Raw genomic sequence first — 25,473 nt, forward strand, 5'->3', positions numbered from 1 at the left:
ACAGACAAGAGAAAAAAATTGCATACACATGCTTTATATCACAAGGTTTCCAAAAAATACTGATTGCAAGCACAGCTCTTTTTTGCTCTACACACTACCCATATATATATATCAGTACATATATAATAGGAAAGTGTTTAGATTTATAAATAAGCAAACTTTGCCATCACAGTCTTGTGTTATGCAATGTTTTTACAAAGCATGATCTTAACTTTTTATTATATCAAACTTGCATTAGATGTATTATGAAATTTTGTTCTTGCAATGCTTTTTATGTCAAATATTGCACTTCGTAAGACACTTTTGTTACATTTCCACTGTATTTTATCCATGTTCAATTTTGAAAAAGAATATTACAAGTTGAAAATAGCCTTAGGATTTTTTTTCTCTCATAAAGAAAAAGTTTCATCTATATTTTTTCATGGTTATCATTAGACATTATGACCTACAAAAAGGGATGATTAGGAAGGCTATTACTATTATTGAATACAACTTTGAAGATATTAACATGAGATCTTGTAGTCATATTTGGAAAGTAAAAAAATTGCAATATGAATATTTACTGACATGCAAAATATTTAATCAAATTAAATTTGTAAGATAATCTCTGTAGCCAAAACAGCATCCATATTTACATAACAGATTTTATTTGTTCTGCTGTGGATTGCACTGAAATTGTTTTAGTTGTTCATTCTTAAGCCATGTAAAAATATTACAATACTTTTGTAAGAATGTGATGAAAGTGTATGTAAACTTTTTACAATCAGCTTATGTGTGTGTGGATTACCTTGGTTGTAGATGTTGGGAAATGGGGGCATCTTCATGTGCACAGACATGCAACTACTTATTGCAAATGTTTGATTAAAAATACACACGCACACATATATATATATACAAACCAACAACCAAAAAAATGATCAACCTTTCTACTGAAAAAAGTGAAGCAATGTTTTACAATCAATTTGTGTATTCTGAAGCACTTGTATAACCCATTCATCAGGTTGAATCCCCATAATGTAATACATGTTATGAACCATTTAACAAAACATGAGAAAATGCCATTTACTTTCACCTTTGAAATCTGTGGTACAAGTCAAAGATGAAAACAGTTTATCAACAAAATTATCTGTCATGCTGTCAGCTATCTAATACACTGTCTAGCCAGTCCTCCAGCTCATCAGACTCCTTGATGGTTCCTGAAATGCATAAAAAGGAAGCACTCACAGTCAGATTTATCCCCAAAAGCTTTGTGTTCATATTTACACTACTGAAAACTGAAGAACATAATTCTGCAATACTTACCTATGCTTAAAATAAATGGCATCAATATACAACATATTGGCAAAACCCCTTTCCAGAAAAGTCACCTTTATTACATACAACATCCTTAAAGATCCAATCAGCTCAACACCCGCACAGTGTAACCATAAATTTGCTTTACAGATTATAAACAGATTAATTTTTACTATGGGATGAAACTGCTTCCTTTAAGCCAATACTCAAGCTTCAGAGAGAGGATCTAACATTTTTTTTTTAATCTGAAGAGATTACATGTATGTTCACAAGCAATTGTGGCTCCAATACTTAGTTTCTAAATCTCAAGTTACTTACCTTTTACGGATTCAACCAATTTAGACTGTCCTTGGTTTGTTGCCTGAACTGAATCATTGTCTAGAAGGTCATCCAACTCTTCATCTAACGTTCTCTTACAACCAATGGATTGTTTTTCAACATTTTTCTTGGCATTTGCACCTGTGAGAAGCTTATTTTTAGGAGTGTTTGCTTCTCTCCCTTCATCATTGTCCAATAGGGATGCAGAATTTGTGTTTTTAGACAGGTCCACCCCTTCTTTGTGGAGTATGTTAACTGAAATATCTACTGATCCACCTCTGAAATACTGGCTATCTGTTTTTTCTATTACATTTGCACTACTGTTTGAAGCAGCTTCATCTGGCTCCAAAGATGGTTTGGAACATAATGATTGTGAAGAGGAGCTGGCAGAACAGATTTTCATGTAAGTCTCTCTGTGCTTTGCAGCTAAGGAGTCCATTGACAGAATCTGACTGGGCTGAAAAAGAAGTTAGGCCATTTAAGACACAACATCTGTGTGCTCAAAGCACATACAAATGAACCTGCTTTTCCTGGAATATGATGAAAACAAATCTCATTAGCAATGCTATCAACCTGCACAGAGTGTGATAGCCAAGTCTTGCTTCTTAACCAAGTGGTGCGAAAATTCTGAATGATCCCTAGTAACAATTATTTGACTGTGACTTTCATATTAATTTCAAACTTTACTTTTCAAGTGAATTGCATATTATCATATTCTTAAAATGTCCATGATAGCTATTGCTTTTGATGAAAATTATCAATGATTTAGAATGATCTCTGTGGCCCTATATGCTCCTCAAGGAGTAACAAGGAATAAACTAACTAAAAACTTAACTAGCATGATGTGACAGCTGCGAGATTTTCTACATTGGTGATAATGTGGACGTTTAAAAGTTTCTATTTTGCAAACAAACTGGACTACACACTCAAAATTTGTTATCTCGTTCTGAGTTTTATTATCTTGCATGTCTTTGATGAGATAAAACTCTGCAATTTAATGAAAAAAATTGTTATGAAAATTTCGATAAAAGCCAAATCTCTTTAGTTTAACAGCATAAAAGAACAAGGTTAAGAGTGCTATTTTATAAATTATTTATTGGTTTCACTTTGCATGTTTAGCAGTGAAAGGCAACCTCCGTCTAGCATAATATTCTACAAACTCAATACCTCAGATATGCCAGCGGATTGATATATCAGCTAAAGCAGAATGAAAATACCGTAAAAATGTGCGTGTCCAAGTGCAGCTGTCTGTACAAAGGTATACAAGCTAATGAAGATGCAAGCTGAGCACAGTCCAAGGTGAGTAGCTGTACTGCATATTCTGATGTGCACTCTCTCTCATCGCTGTCTTCTTCCCATGCCTGTTCCTCTTTAAATCGAAAATGAGTAACTGGATGACCTGGTCAACAAGAAAAAATAAAAATTTCAAAATTCTTCAAAACTATCAAAGCTATACCTGAAATTCCTCATTTGTTAAAAAATGCAAGAATTCCTTGTGATCAAACACAAAATAATAGGGAAAGATACTCAAAATTCATCAGAAAAACTGAATAATTTGAGATGCTTAACCATAAATACAATGTCTTTGTCAAAGACTGCTGCTAAAAAAACTATTAAAAAGTTGTTTGTTCTAAATTATCCACTGCAATGGACTTTCATTACAAGTATTTGAGTGTACAAAGAGTTCTGGAACAGTTAACCTCCATGAACACTCATAGTCACACAATAGATTACATACTACCTTTAATAAGCATCATCTGTAGCAAACAGGAAACTTCTTTTTTATGAAAGATTTTCGGATACTTCATACTTCTGAATGTAATATGGAAAATAACTTCATTTAAAAATACGAACCAGCAGAAGCTAACAGCTTATTAAAATCTTCTCCTTTAGGTTCAGCTTGAGTGCTGGCTTCATCTGCTGAAGGCAGATCATACTTGGCCCAATTGCTCAAAACTTCACGCTTTCGATATGTTCTTTTAGGTTCACCATCAACTTTTACCTCTCCCTGCAATTTTATTTATTTGATCCTATTAATGACATTTATAAAGACATCGCATAATTCAGCGAGTCTAATACTCTGGAATAAAATTGGAGTTACTAGAAAATGTAAATGCTCCACATTCATGCAGATCATCTTCATCTAGAAACTTAACAATCAATGCAATACAAACATACATCACTATCTGAAGAGGGTAGGTCTGCAGCTTTACTAGTTTTATCCTTAGGCTTTCCTCGAGTCGAGCCTGAAGACACGTGACAAGACGAATCGTTTTTTGAAGATGTCAAAGTACCCTTTGAGGGTTTTTGTGATGGCTTTCCTTCGCTCTCATCTTTTCCTCTGGCTTTGCCGTGCTTTTTTTGGTACTGTGCGCTACGTTTCTTCTTATGTTCGTCGGGTCTCATCGTTGGCAACTGTTTTAAAGCAAAAACAACCACAGAGTTGTCTGTAATGAAAAGGCCGACAGCCATGATTTCGAATATTTGTCTAATCGAGAAAGAAATTACTTACTATTGATCTGTAATTATAAAAAATAGAAATTTATTCCATCTTTTATTTAGAAATATGAGTTATGATCTATCTGTCGTAACTATCCATTTTTTTTTCCAGCGAGTGTCGTAAAATTTTATGAATGACTCAGTCAGTGTTATTTTTGCTGTCTGCTAGTGGGAACAGGAGGCGTGTAATGCGATATCACTTGACATCGTTTGCTGTACTTAAATCTGTGCTGAGGTCGACGTCGAATTTGCTGCGCCGTCTAGATACCCGTGTTTCTCTGCCCTGTATAACGATTTGTCGCTCTAATTTACACTGGTCAAGACTGGTAAGAATGTCAGTAAGCGAATATGGTAGCTGGAAATCACCTATTTCTAGTCAGCTTGTGACTACTAGTGGAGTGGGTCTTTTGGAAGTGCACGTTGATGACAACCCTGAAAAAACAGGTAAGTTAAATAATTATGTTAACAAATTTTTAAATTTCTTCTCTGTGGTAAAGCATACAAAGATTTACACAAAGATTTACAATGAAACATTTTATATAGAAAACATGAAGAACTTAGGGTCCAAATTCCAAACAAGTTTTTTCCATGAATCTGTTCATTTATGCCCATTTTCTGTTCCAATTAATAATTTTATTAGTAACAAATAGAAACTGAAAGAATTTGGAAGTACTTAAGAGTCTTTCTCATCGGCAACGACATGTACAAACCAAACTGAGCAAGCAGAGGAAGCAAAGAAGACTGGCTTAACGGTCAACAGAAAGAAGACTGAAGTGTTGAGAATCACAAACTAATATCCCTACAGTTTACTCTGTTGGGTTTTTGCATGTTTGTGCAAGCTAATATATTAGTATTTATACCGTGTAACCATATAAGACACCCCTGAAACATTGAAGAATTACTTAGGGTGCCCTCCTAATTAAGGAGATAATGAAATAATGCAGCATGCATATCCAGAGGAATAGCCCTTTTATTGCAGACTATGTGTACTGGAGTGAGATCCACTATGAGGAAAAAGGACGGTATGTGATATGCTCAGCAAACAGAGAGACAGGAGAACAGAAACAGTGGACTCCAATAAACTTCAGTGCACGAACAACTGTCCATGAGTACGGTGGTGGAGACTTCTTTGTCTATGATGGAGCTGTTTTCTTTTCAAACTTCAATGACCAAGTTCTCTACAAGCAAACCTCTGATTCTTCCACCCCAGAACCAGTGACAGATACCACAAGGAAGTGGCGCTATGCTGATGGCATCTTCTGTTCTAAGGTTAAGAATCATGTTTGTGGTTGTGGGCTTGATACTGATAATATTATTAGTAATGATACTTCAGTGAAAACGTTTTGCTTTATTAGCTTACATTTCCAGTACAAGAATACCATTAAAGACTGATTCAAGAATAGTTTACAAAAAATAAGTTTGTGAGTCTGGTTTCCTTCTCAGAGACATCACTGTAAATATGAAACTCATCTCCATTTACCTCTGTTTGTTTATACTGAAACAAGACATTTGCTATCATGATTCAGCAACCAAGATTTATTGGGGTAAATATATAATACTGCATGTGTTTGAATGATGTTACCTTTATCTTACCTTGACATACTGATTATTTTAGTCTTTAAACACTTCTTCATCTCTTGAATCATATTTTGAGTGTTCTCAGAATGTGTTATCTGCTATATGCAGCTAGTTGTAACTGTTGAAGTTACTGAAGTACTTTAATTTGCTGATGCATTAAGAACTGTTTTTCATCAGGTGATAGAAGGCAAGGTATAAAGCTTACAGTGACATATTTTCAAAATAAATGGGACATTAGTGCTCATCCTGCAGTTTGCATCCCACTGGTCTGAAAACTAGCTGAAGCAAAGGTTTCTTCTCCAAATGAAATGGAAGGACTAGTTGTGGCTCTTCTTTGTGTTATATTTAAATTTTCCTAATTGAGAGAAAACTTTGTCATTGTGGTCATCTGTGGATTATGTTGTAAACAGAAAGAGCTAATATACTGTGTGCGAGAAGACCATGAGGCAGAAGAAAAGGAGCCTGTTAACAGTATTGTTGCCATCAACCCAGTCACTAAAACACAAACTGTGCTGGTATAACTTTTCCCTTTGCTTCTCTTAGCTTATTTTTCTGTGTACATTTACATTAAAGTTGTGTGTTTGTGTATGTATGTGAGAGAGAGTGCGCACATGCAAGTGTACATATAATCATGTGTGTGCAGGAGTGTGTGGAAGGATGAAAGAAGAGAGATTTTGCACATATGTATATGTTTGTGAGTGAATTTGTGGGCTTTACCTTATAAAATAGGATTGGTTTGGGGTTTTTTTGTGTGCCATGCCTAAAGTGATTTTCATCTGTGATTCTCTGATTCAAAGGCAAGTGGAGCTGACTTCTACAGTCATCCACGTGTGTCACCTGATGGCAGAAATATTTGCTGGTGTCAGTGGTATCATCCAAACATGGTAAGAACTAACCCTCAACCTTTAGCTTCAAAGTTGTGGGGAGAAACTCCCGTTATTTTTTTTCACCAAACATTCTGATAGGAGATAGATCACATGTAGGATTGATATGAAGCAATGCATGTTCATGGGTATTTATAATTATTGCACACGTATGCATTCTCATGCAGATGTGCACACATCTATACACACACTATTAATATATAAAACTCTTTCTATATATAGGTATGCATATTTACACATTCTAATTTTCAAAAACCATTTTAGCCATGGGACAGTACTGAAGTGTGGACAGCTAAACTGGACCCTTCAGGAGATCACCTTGTGGAAGGGTCACAGAAACAAGCTGCTGGTGGTGAGGGCATCAGTGTCATAGAACCAGGATGGACACCTGACAACCAGCTTCTCTATGTGAGTGATGAAAGTGAGTGGTGGAACCTTTACTTGGTCAGCCCCTCAGGGCAGCATGTCAACATTCGGCCTGATCACTCAGAGATGGCTGGTCCACAGTGGACTTTTGGGAAGACAGCTTATGTTCCTGATCCCAGTGGTTCCAGAAAGATCCTTACTGCTCAGAACGGTGTGAGTGTAATTCCTATTCTTCTTTGTTACCAGATAAAATAATCTTAGCAGACATTGTCTCCCTCCTCAATTCAAACAATAGCTCAGAGAAAAGGAAAAAAAATTGTTGTCTTTGAGTCTTCTTTTCTTGCAACATTAATGATGGCTGAGGAGGGTCCATTGGGTTGGAAAATGGGAAAAGTCATGGAAATCTGAAAAATGATTTCCAGTGACTGGAAAAGTCAGCGTAGTCGAAATTCTTTGAAATACAGAGTGAAAATAGGAAGTTTGAAATCTGTGTTAGAGTTATGGCTTGTAATTCTGGTGTTCAGAAGAGATCACAATATACTCTTAAGTTAGATTAAGAATTGTCCTGCTGAAAGAAATCAGAGCACTTGGTCATTCAGCCAGTGTTTGGAATTTAACATCAGCACCTAATGAGATATACTTTGATAGACAAACATTGCATTCTGTTTTTAGGAACTAGGTTGGCTAGACTCAGAGACAAAGGCCTATAGAGTTCTTGAGACAGGATTCAGGTACAATAAGTGTCTTGCTCTTACCAAAACTGGAGATGCATATTGCATTGGCTCAAGTGAAGATCTATTTCCATGCCTTCTCAGATATGACATCAATTCAGAAAAGGTAAGACTCTAAGAAGACTTCATATAGATTCATGTGAATTTTTTAATTTTGCTTTTGCCATCTTTCTATTCTTATTATTATTGCAAAAATACAATAGAGCAAAAAAAAGAGTTGCCTCATTTTAGTAGTTTTTGCATTTTAATACATATAAACAAAATATATTTTTCCATTCTTGGTGCTAGCTATCTGCTTGTCTTATTTCTAAGCTATGCCTTATTTCTAAGGTTATATAACAACAGAAATTTCCCTTTTAGTACTTTTGAATCTTCAGTCAACCCAGATCTACACCACAACCCCTCAGTTTGTTGACACTCTGCCCAGCTGAATGCGAATACTGAGGTTTCACAGTGTGTGTTTATTGGGGTGAACTAGGGTACGAACAGCAGGAGTATGGGCTTCCAGCACAGTGCAGAGAACGGCTGTAAGCCTGTCAGCAGAGGTTGAGGGGCAGAGGGATAGTTTGGTTTCCAGGTCATCACAAAACTTTGCACTTAACTCTGGTGTTGGATTAGTCTTTTTGTGTCCTCTCTTTTTGGTCTCAGTCAAATTTTACTCCAACGTAACTATCCACAGTCCACATATATAATCCACAGTTCAGGTGCAGTTCAGAATTCATTTACAATTCCTTTTTTATGAGATTGATACAACAACGGTAAGTCCAGTCTAGTGCTGGTATAAGCTCCCCATCAAATATGCAGGCCCTCAGTCCAGCACACAATAGCTTTTTACATCTCCTCAAGACAGACTTCCACTCACTAGTTTGCAAAGTCGTAAAGTGGTAGGTTTCTCTTATGCAGAGGCCAAGTTGCCTCTTTCCGCATTTCCTCGGAAAGTGGTAACTTTTCCTACTTGGAGGCCGAGTTGCCTCTTCCTGTGTTTTAGTGTGCCTGGTACCCCTTTCATGTTGGATTAATTCTTTGGAAAATAGTTTAAACAATTTAAACTAAAAGTATAAAATATGTTTTCTACATTGTGGGAAGGTAGCATTTATAAAAATGTGTTTTATATCTTGTGTTTGCATTATGTGTTACACCATAAAGGAGGTATATTGACATTTTGTCAAGATCATATTTGTACATAATTTTGATCATTTCTCTTAAAATATCTCTTTTGACAAAGAACAAGACGAAATACAACATTAAAGGCTTGTGGTTTTTATAGGTTCATATTGTCAAAGAGTCGCAATCAGTGCCAGAAGCACAAGGCTATGTGAGCATGCCTGAGTTTGTCAGCTGGCCTACAGGAGATAAAGAAACGTCACATGGCATTTTCTATCCACCTTACAACAAAGATTTCAAGGCTCCAGAAGGTACAAAGCCACCTTTACTTGTCCGTGCTCATGGTGGACCCACATCACATTTTTTTGCCAACTTGGACTTAAAGCTTCAGTACTTCACAAGTCGTGGCTTTGCGGTGATTCTGGTGAATTATCGTGGCAGCACTGGCTATGGAAGAAGTTATCGCCATCGCCTGCGTGAAATGTCAGTTTACAACATTGTCTTGTATGGTATAGTATGATGTGGAAGCACAAGGAAGAATCTCCTTAATGTCGACTTCTTTTACAAAGAAAATAATTTGTGTGCTTATATATTTTGCATACCAATAAAATATCTTGACAATAAAGTAATTAATAGGTTAAATTTTTGCAAGTTGGTAAGTGATAGTTGGTAAACAAACAAACAAAAAATAAGAAATTTTTATCCTGAAATGGAGATTTTATATCAAGACTTGCAAATATACTATGTTAAATTAAAGTTTAAGATCTACTTACAACCTTTGGTTACAGCAAAAACAAACAACTTTTGCCATTCCTGATATTAATTTATAGGATTCCAAGTAAATATGTTTGATTTGCTGCAGCCTTTTCACTGTTGGAAGTCACTGCTAAGCATGTTGATCATGAAAATAAGAATTTATTTGCCAAGTTACATTGCAAAAAAGAACATGTCTTAGTGATTGCCACCAATTTCTTGATAGTCACAGCTTGCATGTACAAAAAGAAATGAAGACAAAAATTCCTCTGTTGCATTGAAAATAAAAAGCACTCTTTCTGCAAGAACCCTTCGTTTTCAAAATTAGAAAGGTGTTTTTTAGGTTATCACTTGATCTAAGCATTATGAAGACAGACTATATAATGAATTGCAGGTGGGGAGTATATGATGTTGAGGACTGCTGTACAGCTGTGGATTACCTGGTCCAAACTAACAGGGTTGACTCCCAAAAAATCTGCATTGATGGGGGATCTGCTGGGGGGTATACAACACTTGCATGCTTAACCTTTCGGAACACTTTTAATGCTGGTATATATATTTTTGGATGTTTTTCATGTATTTACTAATGTTGGCTAAATATTTGAGAACTGCATGCACTTTTTGGAGGGTGGTTGTTAAATGGAAGTTAAAAAAGTGACCACAATATTGCCTTTTTGGTGATGTGCATATTATCTATTACTACACAGGTGCAAGTCATTTTGGCATTGGGGACCTTCATGCACTGATGAAGGACACTCACAAGTTTGAAAGTCGGTATATTGGTCGTCTTTGTCCACCTGAAAAATTCCAAGAGCGATCACCAATTCATCACGTGAATCAAATCAACTGCCCCATTGCTCTTTTCCAGGGAGACCAAGACAAGGTGAGAGTTTGTTGAGTGCAGCATATATGATCTTATGATTGCATGAATCACATATAATTCTTTGCTAATGCTTGCATGAGTGGCATACAGGATAAACAGTTAAAATGGAAGTTGGGCTGAAGGTTCTGGTAATGGGCTCATATTTCAATGTGCTTCTTATGATCAGTGTGCTCTACAAGTCGCCTTAAATTAACACTTAAATAACAGACTTTCATTGTTTAATTGAGTATTGTCTTTTTTCTGTATACCTTAACTTGGTGCATGCAGAAAATTATTCACCTATGTACAGAAGTGCATGTACTATAGAGGTTGGAAACATAGAAGTTTGTTGACACCATCATAGTCTGAAGCATTGAACATGAACCCAGAATGTGGGTTTACTTCACAAGCCAACAGGTACAGAAACTAAACAGCAACTTCTACAAGTGAAGAAGCTTTCCATTTTATGTCATGTTAAAATTGAGAACTTGGTGATTGATGATCAAAGGAGAGTTAACACATAGTAATAATTTCATCTTGCTATTACATATTGCATTTTGCTGCCTTCAGATTGTGCCACCTAACCAAGCAGAGATGATGTACCAGGCAGTGAAACTCAAAGGACTGCCCACAATGTACATCTTGTTTGAAGGTAAATTTATTATATGTTTATTAAATTTGGTATAAAGTTTATTATGGCCTTATTGTAGCAAATTATTTTTTGGCTGTACCAGACATCAAGATTTTAATCCCTAATTGGGCCTTAGTTGTGGTGTGTGCTACTTGACTAGCCACTTAAAAGGCTCCACCAATGAACCTTCAATATGGCTGGCAACACATGCTGGTAAACCCTAAAGCAGCATTCCACCATCTGCCTATAAAATGGTGACAGATAATTCACACTGCAAACACGTAGCTGGCATGCTCAAGATACTCAGATTATTTGAAATGTGCCTTAGATTGATGAAGATGAAATGTGTGCTGATATTCATGGTTATAAAAATACTGACAGCTTTCAGTACACTGTTCGTGATTATGGTTGATAAGTGAATATCAATTAAAGCATGTATTTTTCTACTTCACAAGAGACGAAAAGCATTACTTCAGACAGTTCTGCAATCTTATCAGTTTATTTATCAATATATAAACATACATCTTTCACAACATAGAAACATAAAAACACATGGAAACTACTGGACATAAATGTTCCAAGCTCTAATTGTACATTTAATCATCTCCATTTATTGAGCATGTGATGCTTGTCTCTGAGGTCATTCTGTAAGTTTAAGAAGATTATAAGTGGCAATTTTCTTTTTTCTAAAAATATATCTGTATTAGCTGGACAACATATTTTCTTCCAATTTTCAGGTGAACAGCATGGCTTCCGAAAAGCAGAAAACATCCAGGCATCCCTTGATGGAGAGTTTTATTTCTTTGGAAAAGTTCTGGGCTTCAAACCTGCAGACAAGGGGATTGAGGTGAGATGGAAGTATTATTGTTAAAAACTTGATTCTTTCTCCATGAGTATGCATCTGCATAATGCTGCTGAGATTATTTACTGTAAATGCAAGAATTTAACTGTAAAGTCTTATGGGGATAAAAAATCCTAACAGATTACCCAAAGTTACCAACTACAAAGTATCACAAAAAACATGGCATAGTATGCAGATAGCTTCGGGATAAAGTTCTGTATGTATGATTCCATACATGAAACCTTTACTTAAGATGTTTAAGCATCAAGGGCAGTTTCGGAAAAAAGAAATAGAATCCTCATGACACCCAGCGACACACAAACAGCCACACAACTAGTATACACAAGACAGATATTGATTATGATTTTTTTGAAATGTTACAATTTTCTGTTGCAGTACAAAATAGACAACCTGAAAACAGAGCAAAGTAAGATTTAAATCGGCAGCAAGTTATACACATCTGTGGCACAGGTGTAAGAGTAAGAAATGTTCTTAAAAATGCCACAATTCTGCAATGTCATCAATGCAAGAGCTTTTCTTTGATTTTTATTCGTAGCAGGTAAAAACTACAAAAATCAGTGTTTTTAAGTCATTTCTCAAATATCTGGGAGTTTGTTTTTTTTTTATCCAAGGTAACATCCTATGACACATGCCCTGCCAGCTTGTGACCACAACTTGTTGAATTATACATTTGCTCATCTTTATGAGGTGATGTTCAGTAATTAAAAAAAAAGCAGTCACTCATGCAGAGCAGTTGTCAGTTTATATGCTAGAAAAGCAGTCATGTTTTTTTAAAAAGTGCCCCATATGCAGCAAAAGAACAGTGTTCCAGAGACATCTGATCCTTGATGAAAAGCTGTTAACTATTGTATCACATTATACAGGTCAGCAGCACAATTGTTATTAAAAAATTTTTGTTAGTACCTGTTGCAGCTGCATGTTGATAACTGGTCTTACTAGTTTTAACCAGTTGTTTCAGTCACATGCAGATGTATATATATTTAAAAAAAAAACTTTTCAACAGCTAGACATGAAACAATATCTGCAGCATCACATATGGAGCCATGCTTCAGTCAGTTCATATTGTCTTCCAGCTACTGACATTTTCAAACTCCAGGTGTCCAATATACAGATACGTACAAGGTCATTTTCGTATGACATATTTTAAAAGGACTGTATTTTATTACCCTGTTTCTTGAAGAAAAATCTATATTTGATGTGTCATTTCATTTCCACCGTACTGCCTGAAACAAAAGACCTTTTGATGCACAGTGTTTTCAATACATTGCAGTGTTATTATATCATGCAGAATTCATACTCCAGTATAGAAATATTTGGCAAAATTTAATCAGAAGTTTATCTTTTTTGAAGACAATGATCAATAAATCTACAATAACTATAGTTTACTTCTTAAACTTAAACATTTTATTTTCCAGCATGAAATTTTTTTTCTTTTTTGTAACCTGGTTAAAGAGCATGAGTGAATAAATTAAAAATATGTCATCTCAAACTTTGAAAAATTGTCTCATAAACCAATAAAATATACAAAATACGTATATATATGTTGGTGGAAATCAAAATTAAAAAGAGCAACAGATTTCCAACAAGGGACTTAGATGACTACTTAATATGCTTTAATATATGGGGAACAAGTCATGGTAAAACAACCCCACTGTTTTGGTTTCTCTTATCTATTCTAGCATTTGAGAAGCTCAATTCTAGCAACCCAACCATTCCCAGCTTAACATAAGGAAACTAACTGGAACATCAGCAAGAGATTAAGAGTGCAGTAATTGAAGACATTTACCCAGAGTCTCTTTGCATTCATTGGTAAATCAAAGAAATTGTTTGATATGGTACACCTATTCCCCTGAACCTTTTTTTTTTTATCATATTCCTTCTAAGCAAAGATAAAGAAAGGTTTAAGATTAGCAAGAAACATGCCCACTAAAAAAAAAAAATTACTGAAAATTTTACTCACTTCATCCTTCAGCATTCGACGAGCATAATCTGCTTCAATGGTACCACCATGCTTGTGGGCAAAGTCCTCCACACCTGCTCGATCTTTTAGCTTCACAAGAGTCTAAGGTTGTCATGAAAGAAAACAATAAAAATGTAGCATGTGCAGCAGAATAATATCCGTTCTTCCAACTCACTCTGATGAGAAGCACAGTGTTATGTAAAGTTTGCCAAACCTTTTGAACAAAGTAAGAGAGGCAGCCTTAGGTGCTGTACATGCTTTCTGCTGATATAGGAAGGTTTCTTCTATGTAAAAAGCTGAAACTACAAAGCAGTTGTGGTTTATTTACCTCAACAGTGACTTTGTGGTTACTAATTTTCTTGCTTAGAGATAGTCTTATGTCAAGATCTTCCACCAGCTCCAGATATTTGGTCAGGATCTGTAACAACAGACACTACTACTGACTACTTGCTGTGTAAATATCACTAGCATACTCCTGAAGATATAATATATTGATCACCACATTTTATATATACGCAAATCATTAGTTTAGTTATGTTGTATGATTATAAATCAAATGACCAAATGTGAGGAAACTATTTCACTAGAAACAGGACATACAAACTAAAAGCTTCATGCAGCTAATATAATAAGCAAATCATTTGAACATGGGTATAGCGCCCTATCTCCCTCCACCCCACCCACCCACAAAACACACACACACACAAAAGTGCATACTTCGGTTCTAGATAAGGTTTTTAAACCTGATTGAGGATTGCAGAAGCAGTTAGCGCCACCTCCCCTTCCTAGCTCTGGCCTCAGTGGGCCCAGGATTACTGTCTCAAGCTGATATTATTCAAACAACTTTAAAATAATAAGTGTGAGAAAATAATTTGTTGTTACAGCTGATCTTTAAAAAATCCACTAATGCATAAATTTTAGATTGCATGAATATACATGGCTAAACTTGCATCAGTGGGAGCATTGAACTTGTTCAAGATTTCCACCACTTTATCAAAGCCTATTGGCGCCTTCATCTTCTTTCCACCAAACCAACTCTGCAAAAGTCAAGATGAACACCTTATAGATAACACTCTTTGTCCTTCCTTTCTCATTCCATCCTGTAAACCTCAGATTCAAGATCCCTGTGTACAATTATATTAATTTCTGCTTTAAAAAAATCATTATACAATGTTATTACTATAGCAATTATAAGAAATTTTTTTTTTAATGAATTAAATGCAACATGAATAGTCTTTTATGTTTATGCACTGAGGTACTAAAATTTATATAGTTACTGCCCTCTAATACTGTATTAAGACAAAATGTTACACTACAAATACAAAGCCTCTATTAAATCCCTTTCAGGAAATTATTATTTGTCTGCACTGCAGATCATGTCGCCACTGAGCACAGCACCAAAAGTAAAATACAAGATGTCACATACTTGCAGTCAGATAAAGATATCGCATTTAAAACTCTGGTGGATGCTGACATTAGACAATGAGAAGCACAAGGCGGCAATAATACAAAGTCTCCAGTCACCAAAAGAAATAAAAGAGCAGATGTCACACAGCCATGAAACGTCCATTTTATGTTTCATGCTTTTTGAAAGCTAAATCTTAAAAAGTGATTTTAACTGATTTCACTCGCAGCTTGACATTTTTCTGATATTCTGTCATGAAGTGAAACATGGTGGATTAAGTCAAGGCACAACTCTGTCAGAGAGTGATGCTGAAGACATTTCGCTGGGCTGTGCATGCTTGGATAACTAAATTGTGCCTCGGCACGACTATTGTTTGGTACCGCACATCTACAAAGCCATTAGGATTCTGATAAAAAAATAAATCAATTTAGACTCAGTCTTGTGTTTGATGAAATGATCTGTCAATCAATAGGATCAACATGATAGTGAAGCAGAGGGGATAACCCAACTGTGCGACTTTCTCACCAATGAATGGCACAAAGAAACCTTTAGATAAAGGAGGCTTATAGTCAATGGGACACCAGAAGGCCATACTTGGAACCAAAAAGGTTGCAGATGAGCACATAGTTGAAGAGAAGGATGGTGAAGCATGTGTCAAATAATAGGCATAAAACTAACAACAGGCCCATAGAAACAATCACAAAAATACAGAGAGCTAATCCCCTTCAGCTGGTCAGGCAAAGAGTCAACTCTATCAACTGTTTACACAACCACCACTAGCAGTTTGTCAAGTGATGAGCTATGCATACGCCAGGTATGTATTCTAGCTGGGTGAGCTGGAGAGTTTTCTAACTGCTGAAAATGTATACTTTCAGCTGCTTTGCCCTAACAGTCAGGATAGTGGTTTGTGATGTTGCACATCTGGATCCCAGCTTGTAATTGTATTTTTTTTCATTTGTAAAGTGACTATATATATATTTATAATCAAATATATCAATCAGTACAAATTTACCTTTGCTGTTAATAAATTTTCAATGTCTGCCCAAGCATGGGCTTTGGCACGTGCACTCAGTGCAGTCCAAATATACTGTCGCTCTGGTATCTGGAAACATAGCATCATGACCCTTACAATTTTTTTAAGTTTCTACGATATTTTTCCAGATCTTTTGATACACTAATATCTCAATAATCTGATCACAGTGTTTTGGTAATGTCGGTTTTCCTTTCTTTCACAGACAGAGACACAGTTTAAAAATTGTCAATACACCAAGATCATAAATGTACACACAAGTCAAGACATCACAAGTTAATGTGGGCAAAATGATCAACAGTTGCACCAACCTCATGTCTCTTCTTAAGAGAAAGAGGGCTGGATAAGCTATTCTGCAAGCCGAAAAAAAAATGATTGATGTGAAAAATGCAGACATGAAACAATTATAACTTTTTGAGATAAATTTAAGTCTTACATGGCTGATATGCAACAAATGTTATTGCTACCATTTTCATGCAATAATCTCTGCCAATGCAAATAGTTTGAAATGAGATCCTTTCAAAGTATTTTATTTACCACTATTTTAGAGCTAACATAACACATCATAAATAAGGGGTGATTGGTCTGACCATGGAGAGGCTTAAGCTAATGTGGGTGGGTTTGGATCTCAGTTCTGACACACCTCTTTGTGCATGGAATTCTGTTCACAGGGATGACATTTAGTAGTTTTTCTACATGTTTTCTACCCTCTGTGTGTGTGCATACACAATGGCACAAATGATGGAGACTTTTTAAGATAGACCTGATGTCTTTTAATGGCATGTAAATTTTCACGTGTTCATATAAAATTATATAAAAGCACTTTCAGTCTGCCTTCAGTGGCAGTGACAGAAGCTGTATAAATATTATTAAATATGATATTGCTGAGTGGAACTATTTTAAGTGAATGCTGAAATTATGATCATGTTCTTCAGAAACATCTATGGGATATCCTTCCAAAGAGGCAGTATAGGATTTATATTTCTGCAGAAGGCTTTATATTAATACTTAATGTACACTCAAGCATGTACTACATACTGAAAAATTAGAAAAACGAGCTAAAGAGGAAATAAAAACAAAGAATGCTAGGAATGACCAAAACTAATGTAAAGATGTAATGTAGCATAGTACAAACTACTGGCATTCATAATTACTGTATAAATGGACTGTCCCTACCTCGAGCTCATGATGATGATAAAGGCATGAGTAGAAAAGAGTGGTGGTCAGAGGCATGTCTAGCAATGAATGACGCCGAGGAAAATCCCTGAAGACTTTTGTTCTACCCTCTGCTTCCAGCCTGGCATCAGAATCCTACAGAAGTGACAACAAATGATTTACAGCAGATCTTTAGATCTCTTTTCTCAGGAGACTTAAATAAGTAAACCTATTAATATACAAACCTATTAGTACGTATGCCAATTAAGCAATATGTAGTAACCCATAAACATATTAAGTGATTTTTGCATTTATGAGACTTTATTAACAAACTGTCAAAAACTTAACATTTTTCCAGCTCTGTAAAACTTTCCTGTTTTTCCATACTTTTCTAGACTTTAAAACAAAACAAGACCTTCACACAAAACTGTATGAATTATGAAGAGAGATTTGTTAAGGAGCAAAGGACAACTTCACAGATAACAGAGTGCTTGTAAAAAAAATTCTCTCATTTTTATTTTCTATGTTAGATGATTAATATATTTTTCAGTAGACAAACATGCTGCTATAGTGGGACGAGTGAATGAAGGCAACAGTCTGCTATAGTCTGACCAAAGTCTTACTTCAATTGGTAGCTGGCGCTCCAGCAGGTCCACATGTTCCCTAACTAAAGCTGCATCCCCTGCCATTGAAGAGTCTGCTTCAAAGTGAGTTCTGTAACAGTAAGGAAAGCAAGGCATACATCATGCACCAACAGTTTTGGTAAGATATGTCCAAAATATGCAGACAACATCTAAGACCTTTGCAGAAATTAACAGAAGGGCAGACGAAGTATCTGTGAATACTGCAGTTATCTATGAGAGGAGTATGTGCAACAAACCACTGCAATGTGCACTGCAGGGAGTTTTGAATAGGCACCCTGACTGCTGACTATTTTTTTATGGCCGTTGTACAGTCATCCCAAGCTGTAAGCATAGATAAACATGACTAGTCTGCATTGAATCTACATTAAAGAGAAACCCATTTGTTTTGTCCAGTTACTGTTAATTTCGAGACTTAAGACTCTTACCTGAGACATGTTTTCAGCATGGATACCTTGTTTCTGACATCTCCAGAGTTGCATATTACTTTGTACTTTACAATCTGCAACAAAATTTAACTCCAAGTTGTATATTACTTTGTGACCGAATTTCATAATTATATTCCAGTTATATAGCAGAAAATACCTTAAGAACAATCACCATTTACAAAACCTAAATACATCGATGCAAATTGTAAACACAAATAACTTACTGATGCCTCCTCTGTCCTTCTCAGAGATCTGAAAAGAAAATAACGAAAAAAAGTTGAAGAAGTAAAGGAAAAGAAAACAAAATTACCAGCTAAAAAAGACTATCAAGATGAAGATGTCGGCCACACTAGTCCCTTTGTTTAAACTTCCCTCTATTTTCAGTCTAACCCATGCTTATTAAAGTTTTCTAAATAAGTATATAAGACATTTATTATTTCTACATTAATGAGCACTTTAACACTCTTTAATATGACTGTAACCGGATAACCTACCACACAGCACACAATTGGCCTTCGGCTTCTATGCCATCCTCTACACGATATCTGTGAAAAATGTTGCTATCTTTTAACTGATTTGCTTGCACTTTTATGTGTGTTAAAAACAACATCCATAATTAAATTATTTTGTCATGATAATGATCTCCTGATCACATCAACTAAACAGGAGTTTTTTCTGATCTGTTTGCTAAGTGACATCCTCACTCAGACTTTAATTAATATTGCAATAATAGTAAAATATTATATAATAGTATTATTATGATCCATGTAATAAGAGCTATAATAAACTTAACTAATAAACATACTTACACCAATGTATCAACAAGTTCAGCATGTTCATAGTGAGCCCGAAGATAACTGAGATAATGATTAGCTGCCACAGGCCGTTTCGCTAGTTCTATAGAGAAAATAGATTTCTTCACTGTGTGGCGCAAATGCAGCACAGCCTGAGAAAAAAAGCATTATTTACAAGTTTGTTAAAATTATTGGGCAGATGAGCAAAAAGGACAGGATGCACAAGACATAAATACTTGGTTTTAGCAGTTAAATATTTTGTGCACTGTTCACAGTTCTTTATGATCAAAACTCACAAAGTTCAGCAGTGCAGGCATCAGTTTATTGACTGCTATTTCCTACTGAGAAGTACTACAAAAATCTCAATAGCAAACTTGTATAGTGGTTAGGATTCTCACGTTTTTGTAAAAATTTAAGAGAGAAAAGTGTAGTCATTGATTTTGAACTACCATTTGGATAAAATGACAGTAAACTGCAAAAGGAGGCCCTGCAGTTGGCCTTTTCTACTATGTTGCTTTTTTCAGCTATTAAAACCTTGTTGATTTAACAAAATTTCCTTTAACTAGACATTCTTTTTTCATTCAGTATTTGTTCATTCACTATCATTTTGACCAGCAAAAAATCACAAGACTAATCGAGGTATACTGAGCAAATGTTTGTAAACATCAGGAGCCCATCATGTTAATGAGCTGAAGCACACAACTATTCCAGTCAAACAAACAGTAAGCTTTCTCTGGTTTTCCTATTCCTTTGACAGCAGCAATAACATTTAATCATGTCGATAGGCAAATTCTACTGCTCTTAAGAGAAAGAAATTCCAAAATGACAATTCATCCATCTATGCAAAATTTTGGGCTCAACTGACATACATACATAACATGCTTTTTGAGTGTTTTTTTTTTACAGATATAAAAAAGTACATGGGAACTCACAGCTGTAATTGCATTGCCATCTTGCAGAGCTGTTGCTTGGTCTAGGAGAGCAAGTTTGTCTTCAAGCGCACGATATGCTTCAAGAGAGTATGCCTTGGGGGGGAAAAAGGGATAAAACCAAAAAGTTTCCTTACTTCTTATAATTTTTATTATAAATTTCATTCAAGTGTTGTAGTAATGATGGGGGTGGTAATTTAAAAATAATGAATATAGTCATGAATAATAATTCAAACTAATAAACATATAAATAATCTGGCATAAAACAAAGGCATCATAAAAATAATCAAGTACATCTGATGAGTAAGAGTGAGAGAGATATATGTATTTCATGTATTCCTACAGATTATAGAGAAAAAAATGTGTAATGTGAAAGACCATTATTATCAACAGTTGAAAGAAAAGCACCAAAAAACAACAAAGAAAAGAACAAACACATATATATATATAACCTACATCATCACAAGTAATAAAATCTACACCCTATGAAAACATGACTACCTCTCCTTTCATAATCCTGCGAAGTGTGGCTTCAACTGGCAACTTTATCCACCTCTCACGCCTTGCTGTCTGAACAAAGAAAATTGGGCTTACTAAAATGCATTGTTACCCATAATCATGACAAATTGTGACAAAAAAGAAGAGTGAATCAGAATATCTTTGCAATTATTTGTTCATCAATGCATCTAGAAACCATGTATGTGTAAGCATGTGCATCTGTAATGCATGCACCCACACCCACACTCACACAAACCTCCACTGATGGTATAAAATATGTAGTATGTATTAATTATACTTACCAGCAGCTGTTTTTTGAGAATCTGAATAGTCTGCTGCATTTTCTCAACATCTTGTGGCCCTTTCTTCCCACTGTTGACCACTGGTGCACAAGCACACATATACACAAGCTTTACAAAAACCGCTAAACTGTGAAATATTCTGTTTTTAAGGTGTTTATAAAGGATTCTCTTTTTTAAGAATCAGTCAGTCAACAATTGTTTTCATCAGGGAAACAGTATCTGCACTATTTTTTGTAATTATATCAACTGATATTTTTATCAGGAATGAAATAAAGAACATGACACTGTTATAAATAAATGTGTACCAAACCAAAGCACAAGTCAACACATATCTGACCTTCTTCTATGCTCATGCTAAGGCTGCTTGAACTGGTATTTTTTTCAGGCACCATACTGACTTTTGGAAAGGCTTCAGATGTTGATTTTGGTGCTGCTGCAATCAAAGATTGAGTCTTCTTGGCCAACAATTAGGAATCAGTGTGATACAATGATCTTGTATGAAGGCACTCTGCTGCACTGCCAGGACTTAATAAACCAACATTATCCTGATAATTCATATCTAATCAGGTGGTTTTAACATAATTCTTCTAACATTTCAGTAAAATATACGTGTTTATAGCAAAATTGTTTTACCTTCTCTTTAAAAACCTCATTAATATGTTACATCTCATAAATATGTGTTGTGTGTGCAAGATAAAGTTGTAAAAACAGCAGCATCAACAGATATAACTGTCTCATCATTGCCCAGACTTGTTTCACTGTTTGGTCTGCACACATGTGCATGCACATATGCACCCACATACAAAATGCACACAATAAGCTTAATTAACTATCCAGTAACCCCATAGTAACTTGAAAGTGGTTGGCATTTATTAAATAGCTTTAATTTTAATCAGTATTTGTGAAATAACATGCAGAAACTTTGACGTAACAGGGCTTAAACTATATATATGTCTGACATTCTTATTGTATCTATGTATAAGGAAAGAGATCTTTACTTTTTGATATGTTAATGTAAGACAATTACTTCTGTGTCAGTGATCAGTTTTGAATATGATCTATACCTGCTACTTCAATGGAGAGATGTTATAATGTGGGATATTGCTCAGTTTGTATTTAATAATTTCTGAATGACTCCTATTTTCAGATGCAAGTGCACTTGACAATCACTTTACAAATCTTATGAGCGGTAAAAGGAAAAGACTTAAACAGAGTGCATGCATATGTAAATACCAAGCAGAAGGCTATATTTGAGAAAATCTGGTATAAAAGATATGTCCTTCTATAATGGTTTGTATGCTTATTGTCCACTCAAAAATATTCACAAAAAAAGCCAAAGAATGTTCATCAGTTGATTATGCTTACCGAAAGTAAAACTCTGAGAACGAACATGATTGGCAGCCTTAGAGGCACTTCCAAAGGAGTACTTGGGTTCTGGTACAGCAGGGGTAAGACGTAAGGAAGCAGGGGCAAGAACTGGAGTAGCAAGGGAAGATAAATCTGGAGCACAAGTATAGTCCACTCCCTTGTTCTCTATTAATTATGCATACAATTCAGAATAATTATACACAGTGTAATAATTATCACACAGAAGGAAAGCCTGAAGGGCACACAGCAAACAAGATAAAACAGGGATTAAAAAAAGAGCTTCTATATAAAATGAATGAGCTTGGAAGATCTAACTCTGGCAATAAATCATTTAAGACTTAATGGAGGAAAAAATAGCCCCACTAAAATGAATGCTGCTTGAACAACAATCACTCAATGACTTATATGTTTACTCATCTGCCAGCACCTAATCAGATCCAACATATCTGACAGAATTTCACTATGGTGAGTCTGCATTATCTGCCCATTGAAATGCTTTAGTTTCCCAAAGTACACAGAAAAGCATTGAGTCTGATGGCTTCAAGGCTATAGAAAAACTTTGTAATTTGTCCTTAAAACTATCGCTATTTACACTTTGTAGGACAAAAGCAAGGAATTCATGCTTTATCCCATGTCTCGCAAACAAAAGTACCATCTGGCTGCAAAAAATTAAAGCGATGTAGCATATTGCATTGATTACAGGTGCAAAACACATACTTTCAAACCAGATATTTTACAAATGGGCTGCACATAAGATTCTGTAATTTACAAATACATATATTTTACCAAGATCTTCTCCAAAGATGATTGCAAATTGGTGTAGTCTTTATGCAGTGATGTTAATTTAACACATGTATAGTGTCATGTTACATCTTCACTAGATGAGTGCACATATAATGTAGTTTAACGATGTACTTTAAAGTATGTGGATAAGAAAGAATACTAACTTGTATAGAAGAAATATAGTTTCGCGAGATACTGGAATAAGGGAGAGGGCAGAACAAACAAGGTTTGATTGTACCATGATGAAGGTTACACACACACATAAGTAAATATGTTTGTTGTTGCACTTAGGATACATTGCAATTTTATTCTTTGCAAAACTGATATTTCAATTGAAAAATTCTACAGGCCAAGTCAAATGGAGTGAAAAACTTAAAGATATAGTGCAAAAGTGCAGAAAAGGAGCTGGTTGGAGAAATCAAGCAGCCATGGTTGCATGCATGTTTTTACAGACACTTGTTTTCATAAGATTAAAAAATATCTAATCATACCATAATGCACAAAGTTCCCTTCAATGCCAATGATTTCTGCATCGTCTTCATCATTAAAGTTTTTGATACCTTTCTTTAATGCCTCAACAGACACCTGTTTAACATATTAAGAAAATGTAAATTTAAATAATTATAAGAAATTTTAAAAAATGAAAACATGTCAGAAAAATAGGCAAATGATTGCAATAACTATTATGGCAAACTCACTAAATCTTTTGTAATGAAGACCATTGTAAGACAGGGTTGCATATTATCACCAACAATCTTCCTGATGGTCATAGTGGACCATCCAGTGGACCTTCACCAAACAGCTAGAGGACCTGGACTTTGCAGATGATATTAATCTCCTATCTTATCAGCAACAATAACATGCACAAACCAAACTGAGTAAGATAGCAGAGGAAGCAGAGAAGATTGGCTTAAAAGTCAGCAGAAAGAAGACCAAAGTGATGAGGATCAACAACAAGCAGGAACTACCAATCCAACTTCAAGGAAAGAACATCTTGGAAACAGACCGATTCACATATCTGGGATCATTGTCAACAAGGACGGTGGAGCGGAAAATGACATCAAAAGCTGCATCAACAAGGCCAGGCATGCTTTCAACAGCCTACGCCCCATCTGGAACTCCCAAGCATTATCCTTCTGCAGTAAGACCCGCATCGTCAACACCAATGGTATAAATAGTATAAACCTTATCTGCAGCTCCTAGAAGTTAACAGCCTGTTCTGAATATTTTGCTCAAAGAGCTAGAGCAATCTAGTTTTAAAATGTGTTCGAATTCAGACAAATACAAATTTAAGAATGGATGTAAGTATTTTGTAAAAAGAATAATGGTTTGACAGGATATAGTATTAAATATAAGAGTATGCCCTCCAGATTAAGAATACAAATAATAAAACTAAAAAAGACAACAAAAAATATAAACATGCCTTCATCCATTAATTGTATAAAAGCATTAACGTTCATGTAGTTTAATAAAACCAATTATATCTATACCCATATGCATACAACATTTTTTTTAAATATACTATCTGCCAGTGCATGAGTACTCACATCCTCATCAAAGACATTCTTCTTTGTGGTTGGTTTTACATTTTCCCAAATATCATCAGCATCATCTGAATCCTATTCTCATGACAAAAAACTCAATGAAACTTTGAACAATATTGTTTACAGATTAAGTTTTCAACCAGCACTTCATAATTTCAACAAAGACCTCTGAATACAAAATTATTTACAAATTTATTTCAAATTTACATTAATTATATTTAAAATTACATCAATAATTATTATTATTATTATCAGAAAGACTTCAATTCGAACCAACACTCTTTTGCCTTCTTGTTAAAAGGTTTAATATTAATAATAATAAAAGCAAGAATTAAGAAATAATTTGTATATTGCTCATATATGCTCATCTATGAAGATATGTTATATATATATTATATGTAACTTACAAAACACTACTGAGAAACGAAACATGATAAATGCAAATACCAGAGACTTAAATCTATGCTTAAGTATTGATAAACAACCGTAACACGAACTGAAATTTCCTTTACCCTCATTTTATGTAGTTGTACTTGACTATTTTGACAGATTATCACTATTTAATTCCAGTGCCAAATTGTCAGTTATTGCAAATCGTCTTGTGATTTCAGATGAAATAAGCACGAAGTTACAAATTTTTTCCCCTATGGCTACTTTACGGTTACAAGGTTTGCTAAGCGCAGTTTAAGACTCGCATTGTGGAGTTTCACGTCTCATGCCACACCCCTCCATTTTTATTTCAGAGTTACTTCCCT

At 35.1% G+C, this 25,473-nt stretch overlaps 3 protein-coding genes across 7 annotated transcripts; 1 reads left to right on the forward strand and 2 right to left on the reverse strand.

The window, feature by feature from the left end:
* Positions 1 to 18: 18 nt before the first annotated feature.
* Positions 19 to 4,049, reverse strand: LOC112570890 (cell death regulator Aven-like). Its single transcript, XM_025249594.1, has 5 exons — positions 3,790 to 4,049; positions 3,466 to 3,619; positions 2,829 to 3,010; positions 1,612 to 2,068; positions 19 to 1,196 (listed from the first exon to the last, which is right to left on the reverse strand). Exons 1-5 carry the CDS (start codon positions 4,015 to 4,017, stop codon positions 1,138 to 1,140), a joined length of 1,080 nt encoding a protein of 359 aa, XP_025105379.1. The 5' UTR covers positions 4,018 to 4,049; the 3' UTR covers positions 19 to 1,137.
* A 211-nt stretch (positions 4,050 to 4,260) lies between these two features.
* Positions 4,261 to 12,783, forward strand: LOC112570366. Its single transcript, XM_025248776.1, has 13 exons — positions 4,261 to 4,554; positions 5,090 to 5,379; positions 6,099 to 6,203; positions 6,486 to 6,572; positions 6,837 to 7,151; positions 7,611 to 7,775; positions 8,937 to 9,256; positions 9,921 to 10,075; positions 10,234 to 10,409; positions 10,959 to 11,040; positions 11,757 to 11,866; positions 12,257 to 12,287; positions 12,493 to 12,783. The coding sequence occupies exons 1-13, from the start codon at positions 4,299 to 4,301 to the stop codon at positions 12,504 to 12,506; spliced, it is 2,106 nt and encodes a 701-aa protein (XP_025104561.1). The 5' UTR covers positions 4,261 to 4,298; the 3' UTR covers positions 12,507 to 12,783.
* Positions 11,500 to 25,468, reverse strand: LOC112570367 (spermatogenesis-defective protein 39 homolog). Of its 5 annotated transcripts, none has more exons than XM_025248779.1 (20): positions 25,231 to 25,468; positions 24,722 to 24,793; positions 23,666 to 23,759; positions 22,389 to 22,499; positions 21,361 to 21,456; positions 21,024 to 21,103; positions 20,725 to 20,793; positions 20,227 to 20,319; positions 19,310 to 19,446; positions 18,725 to 18,752; positions 18,501 to 18,574; positions 18,055 to 18,145; positions 17,453 to 17,587; positions 16,588 to 16,629; positions 16,259 to 16,348; positions 14,792 to 14,878; positions 14,170 to 14,259; positions 13,842 to 13,943; positions 13,048 to 13,104; positions 11,500 to 11,846 (listed from the first exon to the last, which is right to left on the reverse strand). In XM_025248779.1, exons 1-19 carry the CDS (start codon positions 25,234 to 25,236, stop codon positions 13,087 to 13,089), a joined length of 1,515 nt encoding a protein of 504 aa, XP_025104564.1. In that variant the 5' UTR covers positions 25,237 to 25,468; the 3' UTR covers positions 11,500 to 11,846; positions 13,048 to 13,086. The 5 variants fall into 5 exon arrangements, 4 of the variants coding, with proteins under 4 accessions (XP_025104564.1, XP_025104563.1, XP_025104562.1 ...); XM_025248778.1 differs by having other exon boundaries at positions 22,389 to 22,523; XM_025248777.1 differs by having other exon boundaries at positions 22,389 to 22,556.
* Positions 25,469 to 25,473: the final 5 nt, after the last annotated feature.

The sequence above is a fragment of the Pomacea canaliculata genome, linkage group LG8 (assembly GCF_003073045.1).
Source record: "Pomacea canaliculata isolate SZHN2017 linkage group LG8, ASM307304v1, whole genome shotgun sequence".
Classification (NCBI taxonomy): Eukaryota; Metazoa; Mollusca; class Gastropoda; order Architaenioglossa; family Ampullariidae; genus Pomacea; species Pomacea canaliculata.